The sequence below is a fragment of the Phascolarctos cinereus genome, unplaced genomic scaffold (genome assembly GCF_003287225.1).
Source record: "Phascolarctos cinereus isolate Bilbo 61053 unplaced genomic scaffold, phaCin_HiC Scaffold_7;HRSCAF=346, whole genome shotgun sequence".
Lineage (NCBI taxonomy): Eukaryota > Metazoa > Chordata > Mammalia > Diprotodontia > Phascolarctidae > Phascolarctos > Phascolarctos cinereus.
The window spans coordinates 152,995,156-153,021,350 of NW_027556180.1; the positions used below are offsets into that span (position 1 = coordinate 152,995,156).

Below are 26,195 nucleotides of genomic sequence, written 5' to 3' on the forward strand. Positions count from 1 at the left end.
TCGTGAAAGATAATTTGGAGTCATGGGGCTTAGATTCAAATCTTGACTATGCTGCTTGTGACCTCTGTGATCACAGCGCAAGCCACTTCTTTAGAGGCCCGAAATTACTCATCTGTAAACAGTTACACTAGAATATTTATTGAGTCCCTTCTTATCCTAAATTTATTAAGTTCCTATGAAGTTCCTTACTAATACATAATTTCTACCTTAATCTTATGCACATAACTTGATTAGAAGGTTCCTCTGTGAAAATGACAAATGTTGGAGGGGATATGGGAAAACTGAGACACTAATGTACTGTTGGTGGAGTTGTGAACTGATCCAACCATTCTGAAGAGTAATTTGGAGCTATACCCAAAGGACTATAAATCTCTGCATACCTTTTGATCCAGCAATGCCACTGCTGGGTCTGTATCCCAAAGAGATCAACAAAAAAAAAAAAAGGGAAGAGGACCTATATGTACAAAAATATTTACAGTAGCTCTATTTGTGGTGGCTAAGAATTGGAAATTGAGGGGATGTCCATCAATTGGGGAATGGCTAAACAAACTGTTGTACATGATTATTATGGAATATTATTGTGTTATAAGAAATGATGAGGGGGCAGCTAGATGGCGCAGTGGACAGAGCTCCAGCCTTGGAGTCAGGAGGACCTGAGTTCAAATCCAGCCTCACAGACTTGACACTTAATAGCTGTGTGACCTGGGCAAGTCACTTGACCCCATTGCCTAGCCCCAAAAAAATCATGATGAAAAATAATGCTATCTGCCTCCACAGAAAGAACAGATAGCATCTGAATATAGATCAAAGTATACTATTTTTTGCTTTTTTTGTTGTTCAATTTTCTTACAAAAAATGACCAATATGGAAATATGTTTTACATGACTGCCAATTTATAACCGACATCAGATTCTTTATCATCTTGGGGAGGGGTGAAGAGAGAGACAGAATTTGGAACTCAAAACTTTTTAAAAAGTATATTAAAATTGTATTTATATGTAATTGGGGAAATTTTTTTTATAATGAAAATTATCTAGGAGGTCATTTGTCCTCAACTGTCATAATTTAAAAATTTTTTTTATTCTGAACTTACACACACAAAAGCAAAAAAAATTCTCATGAGCATGTCCATATACACAGAACACAAAAATGATTGTATATGGAACTGTGAATCTCCATTTCACACTGTATGCATTTTTTAAAAAGTATATAATGAACTTTATATAAAAAGTATATAAAAAGTTACTTTCAAAACTGTCCTACTTATCTGTGCTTCCTTTCACTTTGTGTATTTTTTAAGCATTTTAATATCCCTCTTTTGGGGAGGTATCACAACTGCTAACCACTCCCTTTCTCTCCCCTATACCCACCACCCCCTCCCTCAAATAAAAAGAAAAGGAAAACAGCCCTTGCAACAAAGTTAAACTGAAAAAATTCACACAATGTCCAAAAAATGTCTATCTCGTTATGTGCCATAGATTCATCATCTCATTCATGGGGTTACATGCTTCATTACAGGTTCTCTGGTGATAAGGCAGGTTCCTGCTTTGATCAGAATTCTTAACTTTTTCAATATTGCTTTTCTTTACAGAGTTGTACTTGCATATTGTTTTCATAGTTTTGCATACTGCACTGTGCAACAATCCAAACTTCCCAAGATTCTCTGAAATTGTCTCTTTTGTCATTTCTTATGGCACAACATTCCATTTCATTCATACAATTTGTCCAGCTATTGCTGACTGATGAGCACACCCTTAACTTCTAGTTCTTAACTTTTTATTTTAATCCCCTCTTCAGGACTGGTGGTGTTTGTTTTATATGACTATTCCCTTCCTGATTTATTCTCCCTCTTAACCTGCCCCCTCCCCCCCACCAATCTTTACTTACTACTCTGCTGAATTTAATGTAGTTCTATGCCACATTCATTGTGTTTGCGTGTGTGTCTAAGTGTGTTTAACCCTCCTGTCTAAAACAGATAAAAGTGATGGTCATCTCATGTCCCCCTAACCTTTCATTTATGTTTATATACTCTTCTTACCATATACCTCAATTATGAGAAATAGGTGTCATCCCTTCTCTTCCTTCTTTCTGAGCCAGTGTATTCCTTTTACCCTCCCTTCCCTTTCCCCCCTTAAAACCCTCATAACAGTACCAATCTATCTCCAGGACCTCTCTTTTTCTTATTTACCTCCCTCAGTATTTTTTGGAAAAGATTAAGGTTCTAATAAGACAACAGTTTCTTCTCCCCTTATTAGAATACTGGCATGGCATTATCATGGAATTTGCTTGAATTTATTTGTCTAAGTTTCTCTTGACCCTAGAGTTTGCATTTCAAAGTTCCTACTCAGCTTTTGTCTTTTAATTAGGAAAGCTTTAATTGTTAATTCTATGTGGATGAATCCAAATCTGTATTTCTACTCCTCTCCTCTTCTCCCTCCCTCTCTTCCTATAATTCCTTTCTTGAATTTCCAACTGCCTGATAGAGATCTATCTTAGATGCTCTGCTTGCACATGAAACTCAGCATAGGTAAAACTGAATTATCTTCTCCCCTTCCACAGAATATGTCCTTCCTGTGAAATTCTTTATTTAAGAAGAGCAGTAATATATAGTGGAAATAGTACTGGGCCAATTATCTGCCCAGGATGTTATTAAAAGAAAAAAAAATCTATCCATACAAAAATATTCATAACTGCTTTGTTTCTGAGAGCAAAGGTGATAACCTATTCTTTCAGTGATCAAAGGGCACTGCCTTGCCTCCTTGACTTTGAAGCAGTGAATATTTAAGTGTTCCTGAACGAGGTCTATCAGAGTTTTTTAAAAATATGCTAAAAACTATGGTGAAAACGATATTTAAGAAATTCTACAGAGACATGGTTATACTGAAATTAGGTTGTTTTATGTCTTAGTGTGGCCACATCTAGGACTAGTCCTATGGCTCTAAAGAGACATCAGGACCCTAGGCTAAAGAATTTGCCTATTAGGGACATTTCCTACTCCAGATCAATTTTGCAACCCAAATTATGCTCTTTGAGTTAATTCTTGGCAAACTAGATCAAAATGGACAACCCTCTTAATTCTCCACTGGATCTGTGAAGGAGCTATAGCTTTAACTAGGAATTTTGGTGCATGGAACACCTCAGAGAGACTGAAGGTTGCCAGAGTTGAGGAAGGAAAAGTCAAGAGTTAAGCTAGGGAGAAACTCCTGAGGTAGGGTGGTGGGAGAGGGGGGAATTGGCCTCAGGATTCCTCTCCAGCACAACAGCCTTCACAGTCATGGCTCCAAGTCTGGCTTTTGTGTGAGTTGTTACAGAATGGACCAAAACATCACAACATACCCAGCAACAGATAAATTTCCATTAAAATAAATTCATTCCAGATTTCAATCCACAGTCCTCTTATTTGAAGCAAAAATCAATAGGACAGAATTCCACTATAAGTAAAGAATTACAACAATCTATTTAAAGTCCTTGGAATGGAATTTAGTCTATGCTATTATTTTTGGTAGTTATGCCATGAAGTCCATGTCTTTCACCATTCTTCATGGTTCTGACTTCCTTTAAAGTTGAAGCAAACTTCACATTTGTTGAAAACCTGGAAACTTTTCTGTTTCAGTGGGCCTTATCCCTAATAACAAGTCTTATTTTATTTTGGTTCCCAGGCAAGTGATCCAATGTTTATTTTTATACCCCATTTAAAGAATTTCAATGCAAAATATAATTTTTTTTTAAGGCAGTTGGGGTTAAGTGACTTGCCCAGGGTCACACAGCTAGTAAGTGTCAAGTGTTTAGTCTGAGGCAAGATTTCAATTCAGGTCCTACTGACTTCAGGACCAGTGCTCTATCTGCTGGGCCACCAAGCAGCCTCAAAGTATACATTTCTAAAAGCATGATTGACTCATTACCAATATCTCCACTAACTACTATTCAGACACTTATTCTGTAACCCTGGGCATGCCATTTAACCTTTCTCAGGCTCAGTTTCCTCAGCTGCCAAATGGGTTATCATGGCACCTGACTCAGGGAGTTGTTGCAAACCTTAAAGACTATACGAATGTGAGATGTTCTTATTTCAAGTTCAATTCTTATTAGAGGATAACCAAACTAACATAAACAACAAACTATGAAGAGTAACCATACCTTGACACTGCCAAATCAAGCACTGATGGCGCCTCCTGGGAGGAGGAATGGGGGAGGGGGAGCTTGGAGGAGCAGGAAGCTCACATCATATCCTTATTAAACTCTTACAGTCCTCTGAAACTTCCACAGGGGCTCTCCCTTAAATCATACCACTAAGTCTACTCTGTTTTATCAGGGATAGAGAAGAAAGCAGGGAGGATACCAGGGTTTAATAAAGTTGCTTTCAGCCACTTCGGAAACCTGCATTAGTAAGTACTTAACCAAGAGATTTGAGGATCCACAAATCCTCGCCTTTCCAAATCGCCTGCAATTGTACCAATTAATTTGAGTTAAAAAGCAAACACTTTTGGGAGGGTTAAGCAGTAGGATACCTTCAGCTAGTCACCGATCAAGGTTAGAAAAGCAAGTTGATTAAACTAATCCAGAGTAAAAGGCAATTACAGAACGTTAAGTTTGAAATGAAGGAGTAAGAATTATTTTTGTAACATAGGATGGATAATTTGTGAAAAGGCAAGGATAAATGACACTACAGCAGGGAAGGCGATTAAAGAAACAGTATGACTGTATCATGATGGTAGAGAGGGAGCCAACTGATGCCGTCACCATCTCTAGTTCACCCCTACTCCTTTCCCTTCCCTCATTTTCCTATTAGTGGAAAGAAGGGCAAACCATTTTCTCTAGTCCTAGAAAAGAACCTTCCTGCTACATTTCTATCTCTTAACTCCCAAACACCATAAGCAACATGTCTTTCACTAGTTTCTAATCCTCTCCAAAATCTACAGTCTGAAAAACTTGAAAAGCTCCCTGTTCCTTCTCCTCTAGCTCATCTGCTGATGTGAACTGGCTTTTCACTGAAAAATACAGAAACCAGGAGATGCTTTGCAAGGAAGGACCCAGAAGTGATTTGTTCAGGCAAAACAAAAGGCAGGCACAGGGATTAATAAAAAAACGAGGTTCTTTAACAAGGCACATGTTTCTTGAAATAAAATGTGTATACTTTAAATAAAAATACTCAGTATATATATATATATATATATATATATATATATATATATATATATATACACACACACACACATATATGTATGTATATATATGTATATACATATATACATATATATACACACATATATATATTGTATAGTTTGTATATATATATGTGTATATCTATATACACATACATACACACATATATTTACTACTAGTGTATATGAGACAATGTCCTCTTACAAGTAAGTTGAACTACAATGGGATGTAATACTTTGGGAGTATTACTTTTACCTATCTTGTCTACATGAAGGATGGAAAAGTAAACACTTTACAAGTGTGTCCCCAACAGTTTGCTTTTTTTAAAAAACCCCACCTATTACTGAAGCAAAATATTTAAGTGCACAGCAGAGTTTGAAAAAAATTCATTTGGTGATACTAAAATCGAAATAGTGAAATCCCTTAATGTATAAATTTAATGCTCTGAACTCTACTAGATATAACCAACAGCAGAATGAAATATAAACTACAGATGTTATAATCCTTCATCTTTTGCAACTCATCTTAATCCCAAGGCATCCAAATTCAGAAAGCATGTGATGTTACATTGTTTTGGGTGATATTTGGTGATTGGCACAGTTGTAAAGTGACAAAAACATTTGAGGAAATTAGAGAATCCTCAGACTAGTCAGTAATAGCAGAAAATAGCACCTTTTAGAAACTTTTTACAGATGGTTTACATAAACAGTCATATATAAGATTATGTAACTCTGCAACAACTTAGTGGATTGATATATGAAAATTTTGCCTGCTATGATAAAAAGTCCTCCTATTCACAATTCATAATAAAATCTTCAAAAAGGGAACACCTTGTGTGTAATATTACTGAGATAATTGTATTATTAAGAGGTTTGAACACTGCCTTAATAAGTCATTACAATATATTCATCAAGTTTTAATTTAAAAGTAGCTGATACTCTAGGGAGTTAATGTCTGTCACCTGGGAAAATAGAGTTAACACTTGGAGAAAAGACCTGGGTTCAAATCCCACCTCTTACAGTCACTAGGACCTATGATCACCAGAAGGTCACTTAATATCTCTGACCTTTATTTTTCACATATATAAAAGAGAATAACAAAAATCTAGTACCTACTTCAAAGGTTGCTACGAGCCTCAAATGAGACAATATATGTAGTAAAGCATTTTGCAATCTTTAAGGTGTTATATGAACATATACTTACAAGCAACTTCCTCTCTGTCATACATCTTTTAATTGCTCTACTACATATATTATCTCATTTGAGGCTCACATTCCTAAAACTGAATTCATCTTCTTTTGCCCCAAACCATCTATCTGCCCCTCTGGATTTACCTATTTCTAGCAAACAATAAGACTTAGTCTCTTGGGTTTAAAACCCTATAATCTAACTTTACAAAAAACTAAGGACAAAAACAGAACCCAAAGAATAATGCAAAGCAGACAGGTGAGAATATATATATTTTTAAAATAACAGCTCTAAAGAATGCTACATAATCATTTTCAATAAGTAAAACCACCATGAAACATTAGAGCATTGTTAAAGCTTTCATTAATTTATCTACTAATTAAGTGGAAATGACAATAGCAGAAGTGGTGGTTAATACTTTAAATGACAGAAAACAGGATTACAATTTAAATTACAATTACAGCTTTTGAAGTATGGATAAAAGATTAGAAACAAATAGAAAATGAAATAGAGAAAAAGTAAAATCTAGAGATCTATTTACTGAAATCCCTCCCACTTCAAATCTCTTCTGTTTCATAAAAATATTCCCAACTGATATGAAGCAAACTGATTTCCCAAATACAAACAAATAACTAAAGTTCTTTACATCATGGAATACACACCTGTACCATATTAAAAATGAAATTTGCTCTCCACTTTCTCTCTGAGAAACCATATATTCTCATGGCTTTAATTACCACCTCCATCTGGATGAATACCAAATCTGTTTCTGGTCCTAACCTCTATTCAAAGCTTCTTTGCTTTCATCCATGTCCCATCTTCTAAGGATGGGTATATCAGCAGGCAACAAGCTGCTGGCAAGATTTCCAAGTGTGACCCAAACCAGTTTAAAATGTAATTGGGAAATGTTTACAAAATAAAAATACAATAAAACATATATAAAGTTAATTTGTATTTTTCTAAGTCAATATGCACTATAGGGATCCATCTGAGTTTCGCACCTCTAATCTCAATGATCTCACCAGTTCCAAAGAGTTTAATTATGCAGAAAACACCCAAATCTACACAGTCCTAATTTCTCTCTTGGGCTCCAGTCCTGAATTACCAACTGATTATTACATATTACTACCTGGATACTGTAAACTCAGTAGGTTCAAGAAGGAACTCATTGTCTCCAAAACCTCCCCCAACTCCAAATTCATTATTTCTGCAAAGGCACCATCATTCTTTCAGTCACTTTTTTTTTACTGGTCAATCTCGACTCTTTCCTCTTACACATCAAATCATTTGCCAAGTCTTATCTAGTCAACCAGTTCAATAAACATTTATTTAGCGCCTACTATGTGGCAGGCACTGTGCTAAACATTGGAGTTACAAAAAAAAAGGCAAAGATAATCCCTGCCCTTTGAGGAGCTCACAATCTAATGGGGGAGACAACAAGCAAACAGATATAAGTACAAAAAGCTACATAAAAGTTAAATAGGAAATAATTAAGGAATGTCTAGGATTAATAATTAGGCAATAATTAAAAAGAGGAAAAGCATTAGAGTTATGAAGAATTAGGAAAGGCTTCCTGTAGAAGGTGGGATTTTGGTTGGTTCTTGAAGGAAGCCAGGAGGCAGAAATGCAAAGGGACAGAATTCCAAATCTGGGGAGACAGAAAAAATACCCAACACCAAAAGATGGGAGTACTTGTACATGGAATAGAAAAGAACCCAGTGTCACAGGATCAAAGAGGCTATTGTGGGTAGTAAGGTCTAAAAAAACTGGAAAGGTAGAAGGGGGCTAGATTGTAAAGGGATTTAAATGCCAAAAAAGGATTTTGCATATTTGATCCTAGAAGCTATAGGGAGATAAATGAAGTTTATTGACTTGGGAAGTGACATGATTGGACCTGTGCTTTAGGAAAATCACTTTGTCAGCTAAATGGAGGAGGTTTGGAGGGGGGAGATATGAGGTAAGCAGACCTACAGCATGCTATTGCAAAGGTCCAAGTATAAGGAGATAAGGGCCTCCACTGAAGTGGTAGCAGTACTTGAGTGAACGGATAGACAGAGGTACCATTAACAGAAATGGAGACATCAAGAGAAAGGCTAAGTTTTGAATAAAATATATGTTAAGTTTGAGATGACTATCAAATATCTAGGTGAAGATGTCCAGTAGATAATTATTAACACAGAACAGTAATTCAGAAGAGAGACTGTTAAAGAATCATCTTCACAAAGATATAACTGGCTCCACGGGAATCATTATTATCTTTAAAAGAGAGAATGCAGATTAAAAAAAGAAAAGAGGATCCAGTAAGTCAGTCGATAAGCACATATTATATGTTCAACATGTTCTAGACACTAAGCTAAGTGCTAGGAATATTAATACAAGCTTAAAAATAGTCCCTGCCCTCAAGGAGCTTACATTCTAATGGGAGAAAACACATAAAAAGGGAGCTGAAAGGTTGGGAGGGAATAGGGGAAAGGTACCGGGGAAATGGTAGAGAAAGTCCTGTGGAGATAAGTCAATAGTGCAGACTGGAGAGGAAAGAATATATTATTAGCCTGGACTTCCTCCTTACCTTGGAGGTTCTAGAAGAACTGACCAATGAGAAAGGCACCAGAAGTAAAAGGTATTTCCCAGAGAAACAGTGCTAAGGTGGGGAGTGAGCTTCCAAGATGAAGAGGTTTATATGGCATGTTAGACAAAAATAATAATAATAATAATAATAAATTTTACTTGTTGACTTGACTAAATGATTAAATGCTTATAAGTACCAGAAAGAAAAGAAACAAAAGTCCCTCAGAACCTTACCATCTTTGATGATAAGATGATGTGGTTAAAAAATCCTAGAATAAACTAAAAAAATTGAAACAGTAACATCAGAAATGTTAAAATATATAAAATAAATCCATATAAATCAACAACATTTCTGTCAAAAATCAAAGGAAGAGATAGAGAAATTCCATTTAAAACAACTACAAAATATATGACACACTTAGAAGTCAATCTCCCAAGATATACACAGGAATATAACTTCAAAACAATCGTTACACAAATAAAGACAAACCTAAATAATCGGAGAAATATCACTTGCTTATGGATAAGCCAGGCCAGGATAATGACAATACTGCCCATATTAATTTTACTTAGGCAGTGTCAAACCAATTCTACTATCTTCAAGGGATTTTCAGAGAGTTGTTTAAAAAAAAACACAGGACCTTGAGGTGATTTTGTTCTTTTTTTTTGGTTTTACCTGGGGAAAAGTGGAGGGGGGGGTAGGAAGGGAAAAGGAATACTGTACACTAGGGAAGAAATGAAGAACAAGGGAAAGTTATTTTGAATAACTTGCTTGAGAAAAAGACAGGTAGGAAGGGATATGGGCAGCAGTCATCTCATGTTCAAAAAAGAGTTGTATAGAAGCACACACACTTGTGCACACAGAATTTTGTGCAGAAATACATTAAGTTCACCAAGGAAGCAGGCAGGGACATGGAGGCACGTAGGAGGTCTCAGAGTCACAAGGGAAATAAACTTCTGATTCAGAGGATGAAGGAGAATAAAGAGAAATTAAGGACAAAGGATCTGTCATTTCCCCCTTCTATCATTTTAGCCAATCTAATAGGTTGAGATGATATCTCAAAGCTGTTTTAATTTGTATTTCTCTAATGATTTGGAGCATTTTTTCATATGACTATATATAGCTTTGATTTCTTCATCCAAAAACTGCCTATTCATATCCTTTGACCACTTATCAATTGGGGAATGACTCACAGTCTTATAAATTTGACAAAGTTCCCTATATATTTGAGAAACGAGACCTTTATCTGAGAAATTGTCTATAAAATTTCCCCCAATTTTCTGCTTTTCTTCTAATCTTGGTTACATTTGCTTTTATATGTAGAAAAACTTTTTAACGTAATCAGAATTATCCATCTTACATCTCATGATACTTTCTATCTCTTGTTTATTCAAAATTCTTTTACTAACCATAAGTTTGACATGTAATATGTTCCATGTTCTTCTGATTTACTCATGATATTTCCCTTTATGTCTGGGTCATGTACCCATTTTGACCTTTTCTTGGTAAATGCTGTAGTAATAGTTTATACCTAATTTCTGCTAGACTGGTTTCCAATTAACCCAATAATTTTTACCAAAAGATTTTTTAATCTGAAAAGCTTAAATCTTTACATTTGTCAAACACAAGGTTATTTTAATCATTTATTACTATGTATTGTATGTATACTCTGTTCTACCTTTTTGTTTTTAAGTCAGTACCAGACAGTTTTGATGACTATCACCTTTTAATGCAGTTTAAGATCTGGTACTACTACATTGCCTTCCTTTACTTTTTTTTTTATTATTAATTCCTTTGACATTCTTAAGCTTTTATTCTTCCAAATGAATTATTTTTTCTGGCTCATTTCTAGCTAATTTAATTGGGATGGCATTGAATAAGTAGATTAGACAGAATTGTCATTCTTGTATCAACTCTGCCCAGCCATGAATGATTAATATTTCTCTAGTTATTTAAATATGACTTTATTTGTACATAAAGTATTTTATAATTATGTTCATGTAGTTCCTGGGTTTGTCTTGGCAGATCTAATCCCAGGCATTTTATGCTGTCTATGGTTATTTTAAATATTTTACTATTTCTTCTTGCAGAGTTTTACTGGTGATATATAGAAACGCTGATGATTTTTGTGGGTTTATTTTAGATTCTGCTACTTTGCTAAAATTATTCATTGCTTCAGCTAGCTTTCTAGTTGAATCTCTAGGAGTTTCCAAATATATCATATAATCTGCAAAAAGGAATAGTTTTATTACCTCACTGTCCATTCTGATTCCTTCAATTTCTTTTTCTTCTCTTATTGCTATTGCTAACATTTCTAAAACAATATTGAATGACATAGGTGATAATTGGCATCCTTGTTTTACTACTGATCTTACTGTGAAGGCTTCTAGCTTCTTCCCATTATAGATAATGCTTGCTGATAGTTTTAAATAGCTACTACCTATCATTTTAAGGAAAGCTCCATTTATTCTTCTGCTCTCTACTGTTTTTAATAGGAATTTGTATTTTGTCAAAAGCTTTTTCTGCATCTATTGAGATAATCATATGATTTCTGTTGGTTTTGTTACTGAAACAGTCAATTATGCTGATACTTTTCCTAATATCGAACCAGCCCTACATTCCTGATATAAATCCTGCTTCATCATAGTGTATTATCCTGGTGATAAGTTGCTATAATCTCTTAACAAACACTCAGTTGGATATAGAAATATATCTTACCCTCTATGGAAGTGGGAGGGGAAGGGGACATGAAAAAAGGGGGTGGGGGAAAAAGCTGATAGAAGGGAGGGCAGATTGAGGGAGGCAATGGTCAGAAGGAAAACACTGGTGAAGGCCAGGGTGAAAAGTATAAACAGGGAAAATTAACATGAAGGGAAATACACCATAATCATAACTGTGAACGTAAATGGGATGAACTCACCCATAAAACAGAAGAAGATAGCAGAGTGAGTTAAAAAGCAGAATCCTACAATACAAGAAACACATTTGAAGCAGAGAGATACACAGAGAGTAAAGGTACAAGGCTAGAAAGCAATTTGGAACTATGCCCAAAAGGCAATCAAACCGTGCATACCCTTTGATCCAGCAATACCAGCTCTGTATTCCAAAGAGATCAGAAAAAAGCGAAAGGAACCTACGTATACAAAAATATTTACAGTTGCTGTTTTTGTTGTGGCAAAGAACTGTTAATTGAGGGGCTGCCCATCAACTGGGGAATAGCTGAACAAGCTGTGGTAAGTTGTGATATATGAATGTAATGGAATACTATTATGCTATAAGACATGACGAGCAAGTAGATTTCAGAAAAACCTGCAAAGACTTACACGAACTGATGCAAAGTGAACAGAACCAGCAGAACACTGTACAGAGTAACAGCAACATTGTGCAACAATCAACCATGAATGACTTAGTTCTTCTCAGCAATGCAATGATCCAAAACAATTCCAAAAGACTCATAAGGGAAAAATGCTATCCACATCCAAAGAAAAAACTGATGGAGTCTGAATGTAGATTGAAGCACACTATTTTCACTTTATTTTTTCCATGGTTTTTTCCTTTTGGTATGTTTTCCTCTTTCACAACATGACTAATATGGAAATATGTTTGACATGACAGCACATATAAAACGTATATCAAAATGCTTACCAACTTAAGGAGGAAGAAGGGGGAGGAGAGAGAAACTGTGGAACTCAAAAATTGTTTATGAAATAAATGTTAAAAATTGCCTTTACGTGTAATTGAAAAAAAAATATTAAAAAGAGAAAAACATGGAAAGACATACATGAAACAATGAAGAGTGAAATGAGCAGAATCGAGAGAACTTCATTGTAAATAGTTACAACGATACTATTCAAAGAATGACTGAACTAAGCTATTGTGATTATTATAAATATTCAAATAAACTACAAAGGATCTATGAAGGAAGATGCTATCCACTTCCAGAGAAAGAACTGATTTAAAAAAAGCATAGTATGGTTTTATAATAGATATATAAAAAAACCATACTATACTCAAACTAAAACCTACTAAACTACATACTAAAACCACACACACACACAGACATCTGTGTCAAATGATGGCCTTTTCTAATTCGGAGAAGGGAGGGAGACAGTTTGGAACTTAAAATGTAAAAATAATGAATTAAATTAAATTTTTAAAAAATATTTTATAAAGAAAACCAAAGACCTGATATAGGGTTGGTCAAGAGAGGAGGAAAAGAGGAGCAGGAACAGACCACTTGAATTACAGATTGTAACAACTAGCATTCATATAAAATGTTAAGGTTTGCAAAGTGATTTTATATATATACATATATATATATGTATGTATATATATAAAATATGCAATCATACACATATACACACATACATACACAAACATATAACAACTTGCAAAATAGGTACTATTACTATATCAATTTTATAATTAAGGAAACTGAGACTAAGAGAGAATAAATTGCTCAGGGTCATACAATTATTAAGTGATTGAAGTAGGAGTTAAATTCCAGCCTTCTTGATTCCAACCCCAGCGTTCTATCTAATCAGCTATCTAGATGCCTACTAATGAATTTGGGGGGTTGAAAGAAAGGGAGAAAAAAGTATATATAAAAGGATATGACACAGAAATAAGCAACTAAAAATTATAAACATGAACATGAATCGATGAATTCATCCATAAAAAGGCAGCAGAACAGATTTGAAAGAGCAATATATTGTTTATAAGATGTAAAAGGATTCATTCACAACTTAATGAGCTGAGGCAAAATTTATCGAGCTTCAGGCAAATTCAAAAAATCAAGAATAGTGAGAGAACTGAGAGGATTAGCAATCATGATCCCAGACAAATCAGGAGTAAAAACAGATATTGTTTAAAAAGTTAAGCAAGGAAAATATACCTAAAGACTTAATAGATAATAATATATCAATAGATATATCAATAGACATAACAAAATATCAATAATCAACATATAAAAACAATATTGTATCTAAGTATTTAAAAGAAGAAAAACCTCACCAAATTACAAGAAGAAATAGCAAAATTATAATGACTGGGGACCTTAATGTGCTCCCTTTCAGACTGTGACAAGTTCAATGAAAAGATAAACAGGAAAGAAATTTAACAGAATTTTAATAAAGTTAGATATGCTAGATCTCTGGTGTTAATGAATGGGAACAGAAAGGAGCATACATATTTCTCCACTATGATAGCCTTATAGAAACTACCCTTTGTATGAGGGCATAAAGACCTAATAAGTGAAGAAATAGTAAATATATCCTTTACTGACCAAATGCAATAAAATTAATCATCAATAAAGAGCATATGAAGAAAAGAATCAAATTTAAATGGAAATGAAAGAATTTTAACTTTAAAAATTGGTAAGTCAAAAAACAAATTTTAGGAATAATAATACAAGGGAAAGCTTTTATAATTTATTTGTGAGAGTAGGGGGAGCAGGTGATAGGGATATCAAAAAGGAAAGAAAAGAATATTGATAAAATGCTTACAAAGAGAAGATAGGAAAATAAAATTTAGAAAGGGACACAAACAAGGCAGTTGGGCTTATGAAGTTAAACTTATATGTAATTTTTTTAAAAAGCCAAGCTGTATATAATAGATTCACAATGTCATATACAATTCCCTTGTTCTGTCCTTTGCATACAGAAATGTTAATATTTATTGATTCTTGTCATGTTCAGAATAAAAAAGAAACTGTAATTTTTAATTAAATATAGAGAGACCTGGAATAAAGAGACAGCAAAGATGAAAAAAGATAACAAGTGAAGGAGGCAAGCTCATCAGTATAGGAATTAGTTTCAGCAAGAGAAAGCCCACCTCTTCATCTGAAAATGGAACAAAGAAGGAGGAAAGAATGGAGTATAATGAAATGAATTTTGAGTTTTGGAGTGAGAGACAAGAAGCAAACCACAATGAACAGCATTTCAGGAAAGTAGGTGGGAAGGTTTTCTTTCTGCTGAAAGAAGAGTTCTGAAAGAGGGAGGGAGAGAAGGGAAGAAGGGAGAATGGGAAAAAGTGGGGAGAGTAGAGAAACTTCCATTCATGAAACATTTATCATTATTACTTCACCAACTTTATCTTTTCATTTTATACTAACCCCAATTTAAAACACTTTATGGTTCCCAAGGATTTTCCAGAGTTGACTGGCCTAAAATATACCATGCATTTTCCAACATCTTTACCCAATGGATCCATTCCATTCAAATAGCTCAAACATTCTAACAGCCTACTTAGTGACAAATAAATTCTAATGGCACAGTGACCTTCCCTCTTTCCCCGTTATTGTACACACTGGGACTATACAGTGACTAACATTGAAATAAGTAAATTGCCAAGGAAGAGTCATAGGTGCTTAGGGGAAAGTAAAGTGACAAATAGGACCTTGCATAGCCCACCTTAAAAATGGAAAATCCTAATGGAATGAAAATAGCACTAATCTTGGGAGGTCTGATTTCAAATCCTACCTGTGACACTTACCTAGCTGCCCCACCATAAGTAAGTTAAGTTGCCCATGTGGACCAGCTTCTTCAGCTCTAAAAGGGGACAATAAAATCTTTAGTATCTACTTCAAAAGGTCATTGTAAGATTCAAAAGAGATAGTGAGCAAAGATCTTTTCAAATTATAAAACACTATATGATAAGGTCCACTTTAGGCTTGGGTTTTTTTTTTCATCTCCTTACCTTTGACATCACTAGGTCTATATTCCCTGTGTCTGTGCTTTGTTCACGAAATGTTTAACAGTACAACCTGCACTATAGAAACAACTCAATGAAAAGATTATTTCAGGCAGCTAGGTGGCGAAGTGGATAGCCTTGGAATCAGGAGGACCGGAGTACAACTCTGGCCTCAGACACTTGACACTTAGCTGTGTGACCCTGGGCAAGTCACTTAACCCTGATTGCCTCACAAAAAAAAAAGGCAAAAAAAAATTATTTCCCTGGAAATAATGGAAATTCATACCTTTCCATCCCATCCAGTTTCAAGTATTTCTATCTATTCTTCCTTTGTTGCCTGTGGAAAAAGAAATAAAACCAATGTTCTTTTATCAAGTTTTATCCATTCCTTCTCTCCTAAGCGAGTGGGGAAAACTTTCCAGTTCTGACCACCTGAAAACCACTAACAACTCTTTCTTCCACGGATGACAAGAACATTCTAGGATGGCGTCTCCTTCTGGGTGCACGGACGCCTTTGGAGGTTTGATGACTGGCTGTGGACTCGTTCTCTGAACGATGTTTTTAAATCTTTGAATAAATGCAAAACTTGGGTTATTGGTCAGTGAAAATAAAGATGTGATTTTCTTTCTCTCCAAGTTCACCGGCCCCACCCACCCCAGCCCAAATCTATCCAGCGGCCAGATTAAGAACTTCTGCCTCCAACAGTGAAAAGCAAGGCAGGAGAGAAATGGGGGCCCCTACAGAGAACGAAACCAACCGAGAAGGGAGGGGAGGGTTGGGATTGGAGGGGGGGGAACGAAGCAGAGGAAATGCGTGCCCTTCCCCCACCACGTGTGAGGCCGAACTTCCTGAACTTGGAGGGGAGGGGGAGCGCACGGGAGCGACTAGGCCCGACCGAGAAAAAGGAGAACGAACCCGCCTGGTCACGCATCAGGTGCCTGGGCTCAGAGTCTGCGCCCGCCATTTCTGTTCCGCGACCCGGTCCACGTTCGTACGTACGTACGTATAGACGCACGCCTACGCCCTTCCCCCACCTTTTCCAACCGTCGCCCGCCACCCCAAGGATCAGCAGTGCAAGCCTGACCATTTAATCAGCCACTCACAAACGATGACCCACCCCCTATGGGGAAGCAGCGCGGGGTTCCCCGCCTGGGCCTCGAGGTCTCGCGCGGCGCTGACACGCAAACACACTCCCAGAGCCCAGCTTATCAAGAAGGGGGTGGTATTGTTGTCGTAAATAGGAAAGTTAGAGAAAGAGACTTTTCAAAGGCAGGGAGCAAAATAAATGGGATTCAAGGTGGAAAAGCGTTTCTTAGGGAGCTACCGTGTGCCAGCCACTGGCTCACCCCGAGCGTGAGGGGCCGCCATCGCCTCCTCCGAGTCGGAAGGGAAGAAACGGAGGAAAGACGGTGGCGTGGAGAGGGCGGGTGCGCTCTGCAAGACAAGCAGGAAGTGGAAATGTCAAGGCTGGAATAGTGAAAAACAAGAGGGGAAGTAGAGGAAAGGGATAGATGAAAGCGTAAAGAGGAGGCCCTGGGTCATTACATAATAAAAGTATTGTGGGAAAATTGGTGAAATACGGTGAGGAGATGGCCAGTGAATACCCGGTGCCCACCATTGATGGACAGTGAATACCCGGTGCCCGCCGTTGATGGGCAATGAATACCCAGTGTTCATAATTATTGTAACTCATCAGGCGGAACCAAGATTCTAGAGAACTAATGATGAAGGACTCTACCCACCTCCTGAGAAGAGGTCATAGACTCTTGATGCAGACTGAAACATATTTTTTGGACATGGCCAATGAAAGAAGCTATTTTGATTGACTATGCATATTTATTATGAGTGTTTTGTTTTTTCTTTTAGGGGAAGGGGGAAAGAAAAATGCCTACTAACACTCTCTTTAGCTCTCACTGTACACAGCTGCTTACAGTCATAGTCTCTCATGAAGGCTTTGTGTTAGTCCAAATAAACATCTTTATATCATTAAAGTTATATGATCAACTAAATAGCTAACAGTAATCAAAATGGGAGGGGCACTAGAGAGGACTAGAAAAGAGAGGTAAAATAGGAACTGTAATCTTCCCAAACAGTCCACCCTGGAAAATTTTCCAGCTATCTTATGGGGTGGGGAGTGTGGGGTTATCTGCCATTTGTAAGCCATTTGAAGTCTCACTCCTATAGATACCCTGCTTAACGTTTTAGCCCACCTGAAACCAAGAAATCCCAGAATAACTACTGAGCTCAATTATGATGTTGACTCTCTTTCCTGTTTTAGATAAGGGGAAAAGAGGAATTGAGGAGAAGAGAGAAAAATTGGAAAGGCTGATATGCTTACTCTTGCAAAACTTGCATATTTGCTTTGTAAACTCCCCTGATTAATCTGAATCCCCTCAGAAGGTAAAACTGTGTACAAATCTAAGAAACTTAACACTCTTAAGAATTTAATTCTATTAACATGTATACCTTATGCTTAATACTTCTCTCATTTTAATTTTGGGACTTAAATGAATGAGTACAATGGACTACTTTAAAAATTAATATTCTGAGAAGTTGTATGTAGCAATAAAAGTTAACTATTGTCACAGGACTCAAGAGGTTGGGAGGTAGAGCTGTTATCAGCAACAGGCTGTAGCAATAGCTGAAACCATAAAATGATCTTCACATGTACATGATGAGGAAAGCATTGTTGATTTGCACATTGCCCTTTGCACCCAGCCACCCACATATACATTAACTATGATCAGCAATACCCCAAAACAAAAAACAAATATTTGGTGAACTTTTGATAATTCCTTTTAACCCCCTTTTTTTCTGGGTAATTCTCTTCTTATTTACTTTGTCTAACAAAGGGGTTTTTTTTTAACTGTATCTTAGTTTTTAATTAAAATTTTCCCAATAATACTGGTGCATGTTGTGCCCCTGGGGCTCCTATATTTCTCTGATTGGAGAGAGTAAAGGGTGAACAGTGGAGAGCCACATTTAAGAAAGGCACCCAGTGTATCCATCTCCTCATTTCTCATCAGACTGCACTGTTAATCTTCATCATGGTCTCCAGAAACTCATAATCCTGTAAGATCACATAAACTCTGGAACTAGTACCTCTTCAGTACTCTCTGCCTTGGGGACCTTTCCTTCCTCTGATCAGAAAGGTATCTTTCTGGACAATGGAGAGCTCCTCCTAGATCCTCCCTTTTTAAGGAGAGAGTCCAGATCAGCCATTTAATCACTTCCCTCGAAGCTATACTCCTCTGACAGTATTTTCCGCCCAGCAGTCTTCCTACCTACTAGTAGTAGGTCTATGACCCCAAAGTGATTAAAAAAAAACTAGAGGGAAACAATATCTATCTAGCTAGCTAGCTAGCTAGCTAGCTAGCTAGCTAGCTAGCTATATAAATATTTTATAGAAGCTTTTTTTATGATAGCTAAGGCACTGGAAGTTAAGGTAGTGCCTATGAATTGGGCACTGGCTATACAACTGATGGCATATGAATGTAACCCAGGACTGCTCTAGGCATGCCCAGTTCTAACATGGAACTTGCTGTGTCCCCTAGCACACGGGCATGTTATTGTACAATAAGAAATGATGAAGGGATAAGTTTCAGAGAAACCTGGGAAGACATGCATTAAACTAATGAAGAGGAAAGTGAGTAGAACCAAGAGAATAATTTATATAGTAATAACAACATTCTTAGTATAAACAACTCTGAAAGGCTTGAGAACTCTGATCAACACAATGATCAACCAAGATTCTAGAGAACTATTGATAAAGAACTCTACCCACCTCCTGAGAAGAAGTCATAGAGTAGACTCTTGGTGCAGAGTGAAATGTATTGTTTGGACATGGCCAATGAGAGAAGTTGTTTTGATTGACTATGCATATTTGTTATGAGTGTTTTGTTTTTTCTTTCTTTTGGGGGTAGGGGGAGAGAAAATAGATTTTCATTCATTGAAAAAATTAAATTAGAAAAAAGTCAAAGGAAAAAATGAATGGCTTGTTTTTATGACTTCATTCTTATGCTGGGGCTAGTCAGCATAATCAAAAGAGTAGCAACAGAGCTGTGAACAATTAAGTGAACTTGGATCATGCAGTAGTCTCCTTTTTCCTGAATTATTCAATTTGACCATCTTCACTGGATCTATTATGTCAGGGTGATTTTTCCCTCCACCAGGGCAGATCAAGATTTATCTATCCTATGCAATTCTTGCTCACAAATATTCTACAGAAGACCAAGCCAACATTCTTTAGGACTTCCTCTGTATCTTTTAACATTTCAAGGACATAATACAACAACCTGTATTGTCTATCTGTGGCTCTTGTTACAGGGCAGTTAGGTGGCCTAATGGTTAGAGTGCCAGGCCTGGGATCAGAAAGACTCATCTTTGTGAGTTCAGATCTGCCCTCAGACACTTCCTAGCTGTGTGACTCTGCACAAGTTGCTTAACTCTGTTTGCCTCAGTTTCCTCATCTGTAAAATGAGCTGGAGAAGGAAATGGCAAACCACTCCAGGATTTTTGCCAAGAAAACCCCAAATGGGGTCACAGAGCTGGATATGACCGAACAACAACAAAAGCTCTTTCCACATGACTGGCTGACCTGCTATCCTAGTCATATTACAGGGTGTCCTAAAAAATCTTAGCGCAGATTTAGGATTTAATAGCTGACATCTTCCCTCCAATCTCTTCCCTCCATCTTCCCTCCACTCTCTTCCTTCCGCGTCTCTGACCTTGAACCCTTCAGTTCAGCTATTAAAGCTGAACTTTGGGACACCCTGTTATAACCTTGATGCTGTATGCTTCTTGTGTGCAAATAAAAGTTGGTAAAACACTTCACCCTTGTACCCGCCTTCCATCTTTCTACCCCTCTGGCTCACTCAAATGTTTGATTCTTCAAAAATTATGGTTCCAACCACATACAATAGCACCACTGTGAGAATTCCATTAAAAAAGAAATGGCTTTTTGCGGTTCCTGGCTTCCGAGATGACCGAGAAGACGAGGCCAACGGGCAGGCGAAGAACAGCCTCGGCCACGCGCAGCCCGGCCGCTGCACCACCTGCGCCTGCTGCGTGCCCAAGGACGAGGCCATCAAGAAGTTCGTCATCGGCAGCATCGTGGAAGCCGCAGCGGTCAGGGACATCTCCGAGGCCAGCCATCTTCGACTCCTATGTGCTGCCCAAACTGTATGAGAAACTGCATCACTGTGTGAGCTGCGCGATCCACAGCAAGGTAGTGAGGAATCGGTCCGTGAGGCACGAAAGGATCGGACGCCCCCACCCTGCTTCAGATCTGCAGGTGCTGCTCCCAGACCCCCTCCGAAGCCTGTGTAAAGAGCTATCTGCCCATCAACATTTCTGAACTGATCAGAGAAAAATTAAATGGTTGGTCAACCTTAAAAAAAAAAAAAGGACTTTGGTGGCACAGAGTAACTTGAAATCATTGAGAGTCTTATGCCATTTTTCACATTTAGTTCAGCATTCTGCGCTTATATCAGGGGTCTCTTTCATTATTTGTCTGTTGTAACTGTCTAAGATATACGTACTGATAGACTAACACCAGGGGTGGGGAACCTGCGGCCTCAAGGCCACATGTAGTCTTCTAGGTCCTCAAGTGCAGCCCTTTGAATCCAAACTTGGACTTGGTCATAAGGCTGCATCCGAGGACCTAGAAGGCTACATATGGCCTTGAGGCCGCAGGTTCCCCACTTCTGGACCCAATGGAATTAATTACTGATGAAATCAGTAATCACTACCATAATCTGGGGGAAAAAAATGCCTTCTTGATCCATTTCATATACCTTCTAGGGATCACGGACTGGGTTGATCTCATTTGAGTGATTATAGATTTAATTGAGGAATTGTAGTGTGTTCCAGGGTCCAGTAAAACTGTGGTAATGCCACTTGAAAACAGGAACATCTGTAGAACCTCATTATGTGAAGGAAATACTTTTATTTGGATAATGCATAGGATTTGGATTTGGTACAAACTAACATATCTGATAATTCTCTTATTTGGTGTCCTGTCGTTGGTAGTAATCTCCAACTGCTTCTTGAATAGGACAATCTCATCACTTAAGAAGTAGAGCAGGCCAGATGCTAAGAGAAGCTCTTTGTCCTCTGTACCATCTTCCCTCCACCCTATTCCTTTTGTGTCTCTGACCTTGAGCGCTTTGGTTTGTTTCCCAGTAGCAGAAAGGTTATGTGTCATCTGATCTTAGTTGCTAATCCTTATTTTGTTTGGGGTACCTTTCTCTTCCTATCATGCCTTGTCTCTATCCCTTGCATATCTTTCTTGCTTCCCATTGACAGCAGAAGCCTTCTGATCTGTGTAGTGGAGGTTAGGGGCAGACAAAACAAGAGGATAACATGCAAGATGTCCCAAAAGTCAGTCTGAAACTGAACTATGACTTTTGGAACACTTTGTATATCAATACTATATATACATATATATATATATACACACACACATATACATATGTATATGTGTATATATATGTATATATTTATATATGTATGTATGTATGTATGTATGTATGTATGTATACATTCCCTCCAACTACCCAAATCCTGAGAAAGGTCTCATGATTTACAAATATCACCTTTCCATGTAGGAATATAAATAGTTCAACTTTAGTAAGTCCCTTATGATTTCTCTTTTCTGTTTACCTTTCCATGCTTCTCTTGAGTCTTGTATTTGAAAGTCAAATTTTCTATTCAGCCCTGGTCTTTTCATCAAGAATGCTTGAAAGTCCTCTATTTCATTGGATATCCATTTTTTCTCCTGAAGGATTACACTCAGTTTTGCTAAGTAGGTGATTCTTGGTTTTAATCCTAGCTCCTTTGACCTCTGGAATATCATATTCCAAACCCTCTGATCCCTTAATGTAGAAGCTGTTAAATCATGTGTTATCATGATTGCATTTCCATAATACTTGAATTGTTTCTTTCTGGCTGCTTGCAATATTTTCTCCTTGACGTGGGAACTCTGGATTTTGGCTCTAATATTCCTAGGAGTTTTCCTTTTGGGATCTCTTTCAGGAAGTGATTGGTGGATTCTTTCAATTTCTATTTTACCCTCTGATTCTAGAACATCAAGGCAGTTTTCCCTGGTAATTTCTTGAAAGCTGATGTCAAGGCTTTTAGGTAGTCTAATAACTTTTAAATTATCTCTCCTGAAGCTATTTTCCAGGTCATTTTTTTTTCCAATGAGATATTTCACATTGTCTTCTATTTTTTCATCATTTGGTTTTGTTTTTCTCATAGAATCATTAGCTTCCATTTGCTCCATTCTAATTTTTAAGGAATTATTTTCTTCAAATAATAAATGTTGGAGAGGATGTGGGAAAATTGGAATGCTAATACATTGTTGGTGGAGTTGTGAAATGATCCAACCATTTTGGAGAACAATTTGGAACTATGCCCAAAGGCTACAAAAATGTGCATACCCTTTGATCCAGCAATAGCACTTCTAGGGCTATATCCCAAAGAGATCAAACAAATGGGAAAAGGACCCATATGTACAAAAATATACATAGCAGCTCTTTTTGTGGTGGCAAAGAATTGGAAATTGAGAGGATGCCCATCAATTGGGGAATGGCTGAGCAAGTTGTGGTATATGAATGTAATGGAATACTATTGTGCTGTAAGAAATGATGAACAGGCTGACTTCAGAAAAACCTGGAAAGACTTATATGGTCTGATGCTGAGTGAAGTGAGCAGAACCAAGAGGACTTTGTACACAATAGCTGCCACGTTATGCAATAACTAAGATTGTTAAACTGAACTTTTCTCAGCATTATGAGGATCTAAGAGGCCTCAGGAAGGATAATGCTGTCCACATCCAAAGAAAGAACTATGGAAGTCGAATCGCTATCACTTATTTTTACCTTCTGTTGAGTTTTGTTTCCTCTTTCTGATGGTTCCTCGTATTGGTTTTAATTTTTACTTACAACTTCACTAATGTGAAAATATGTTTAATTGGTATGTAAATGTAAAGCCTATATCAGATTGTGCACCGTCTTGGGGAGGGTGGGGGGGAGGAAAAGGGAGAAAAATTTTCAACTCAAAAGCATATGGAAAAAATAAAAAATTAAATAAAGGATACGCACAGTTAAAAAAAAAAGGAATTATTTTCTTCAGTGAGCTTTTGGACCACCTTTTCTATTTGAGCAATTCTGCCTTTTAAGGCACTCTTCTCCTCATTGGCTTTTTGGACCTCTTTTGCCATTTGGGTTAGTCTATTTTTTTAAGGTGTTATTTTCAATATTTTTTGAGGTCTCCTTTAGCAAGCTGTTGACTCATTTTTCATAATTTTCTTGCATCAGTATCATTTCTCTTCCCAATTTTTCCTCTACTTCTCTTACTTGATTTTCAAAATCCTTTTTGAGCTCTTCCATGGCCTGAGACCAATTCATATTTTTCTTGGAGGCTTTGGATGTAGGAGCTTTGACTTTGTTGTCTTCTTCTGGTTATATGTTTTGATCTTCTTTGTCACCAAAGTAAGATTCCATAGTCTGGGTTTTTTCTGGTGTTTGTCCTTGTTCCCAGCCAATCACTTGACTTTTTAACTCTTTGTTAAGGTAGGGCTCTGCTTCTAGTGTGGAGAATGTACTGTCCCAAGCTTCAGAGGTTTTAGGCATCTGTTTTCAAAGATACTTCTAGGGACGTGTAAATTTTTAGTTCTTCAAAGTTGTTATGATCAAAAGAGAGGTGTTTCCTCCTTTCCTGGCCTGTACTCTGGTCTATGAGTGACCATAAGCACTCTTTTCTGCCTTGGAACTGTGAGGAGGATTTCTCTACACTGCCACCACAAGCTTTGCCATGTTAATGCTGCTCCTCACCCCAGGACCACCACCCAGGACTTCGACCCAGATTCAAGTATGGGCAAGGCAACCGAATCTTGCCTTAGTGCCAGCAAAGAGAACCCTACAATCCCCCTCTGATCAGCCACTCAATCCCCACACCATCTGTGGGCCCTGAGCTCCAAAAACAATTGCTGCTGTTTTGGCTGCTGCCCTGGCTGCCACCAGGGAGCTGGGCTAGGACAAGGACTGGACCATGTTCCTCTCTCACCCAGCTCCAACAGACTTTTCCCACTGACTTTCTAAGTTGTCTTTGATGTTTGTGGGTCGAGAAGTCTGGAAACCTCCCCAATTGCCTGTGATTCAGTCTCCTGAGGTCTGTTCCAGGTTTACTCTGGCCTCATCTTTGCCTGCAGAGCCCATGCTGAACTGCATTCCTCTCCCAGCCTGAAGCAACAGACCTTCCTATCAACCATCCAGGTTGTCTTAGGCTGGAAATTTGTTTCATTCTGTCTTTTTTGTGTGTTCTGCTGCTCTAGAATTTGTTTAAAATCATTTTTTTTACAGGTATTTGGAGGGGTTTGGGGGAGAGCTCAAGCAAGTCACTGCTTTTACTCCGCCATCTTGGTTCAGCCCAGGTTTATCACATTTTAAAAGCTCAAAGTGCAAATGAACATTCAGTGATAAGCAGGCAGCAAAAATGAATAAATAATAGGCAAGTACATTTAGCTTCAGCTTGGAAAGGTAGAAAGGAAGTGCGGACACAGAATCACTATCTCTTCCTCCCAGATCAGTTTTAATCAGTAATGCAAAATCAGTACAGCACAAAGTTAATTCTTTTTTAAAAAATTATTTATTTAGTGATTTGTTTTTCCCTAATTACATATAAAAACTATTTTTAATATTCATTTTTAAAATTTCAAGTTTCAAATTCTCTCCCTCCCTCTGCACATTGCTCATTGAGAAGGCAAGTAATTTGATATAGCTAATACATATATAGTCATGTAAAACATATTTCCATATCTCCATATTAGTCATATTGTAAAAGAAAACATAGACCAAAAAAAGAAAATCCAGGAAAAATAAAGTAAAAAAAGTATGCTTCAATCTGTATTCAGACTCCATCAGTTCTTTATCTGGGGATGGATAGCATTTTTCATCATAAGTCCTTCAGAGTTGTCTTGAATCATTGTATTGCTGAGAATACCAAGTCATTCCCAGTTGATAATTTTACAATATTGCTGTTACAGTGTACAGTGTTCTTTTGGTTCTAATCATTTAATTTTGCATCAGTTCATGTAAGTACAGGTTTTTCCAAGAGCATCCTGATTATCGTTTCTCATAGCATGATAGTACTCCATCACAGCCATATACCACAACTTGTTCAACCATCTCCCAATTGATGGGCCTCCCTCAATTTCCAGTTCTTTGCCTGCAGAAAAAAAGTTGCTATAAATATTTTCCTTTTTATTTTTTATCTCTTTTGGGATACATTTCTAGTAGTGGTATGGCTGGGTCAAAGGGTATCCATGGTTTTATAGCCCTTTGGGCATAGTTCTGAATTGCTCAACATAATGGTTAAGTTCACAACTCCACCAACAGTGCATTAGTGTCTGGATTTTCCCACATCCCCTCCAACCTTTGTCAATTTCCTTTTCTGTCCTATTAGCCAATCTAATAGGTGTGAGGTAGTACCTTAGAGTTGTTTTAATTTGCATTTCTCCAATCAATAGTGATTTAGAGCATTTTTTCCTATGGCTGTAGATAGCTTTGATTACTTCATCTGA

At 37.2% G+C, this 26,195-nt stretch overlaps 1 protein-coding gene and 1 pseudogene across 12 annotated transcripts in view; one reads left to right on the forward strand and one right to left on the reverse strand.

The window, feature by feature from the left end:
* The window catches only part of GGACT (gamma-glutamylamine cyclotransferase), a 55,431-nt gene extending 38,420 nt beyond the window's left edge, over nt 1-17,011 (reverse strand). For 3 of the 12 annotated variants that reach the window (XM_020964035.2, XM_020964028.2, XM_020964032.2), the window contains exons 1-2: nt 15,897-15,930; nt 15,413-15,468 (exon numbers count right to left, since the gene is read on the reverse strand). Coding sequence is in view for 6 of the 12 variants with exons in the window: in XM_020964024.2 (XP_020819683.1) it covers nt 15,413-15,468; nt 15,897-15,904 (64 nt within the window). In the remaining 6 variants the exon portion in view is untranslated. Of the gene's footprint in view, nt 1-15,412; nt 15,469-15,896; nt 15,948-16,042; nt 16,253-16,525; nt 16,632-16,934 lie in introns of those variants that run through there. The other 9 variants (XM_020964024.2, XM_020964023.2, XM_020964022.2 and 6 more) reach the window with 9 other exon arrangements.
* A 3,498-nt stretch (nt 17,012-20,509) lies between these two features.
* Nucleotides 20,510-20,946, forward strand: LOC110192703 (small ribosomal subunit protein eS26 pseudogene; annotated as a pseudogene).
* Nucleotides 20,947-26,195: the final 5,249 nt, after the last annotated feature.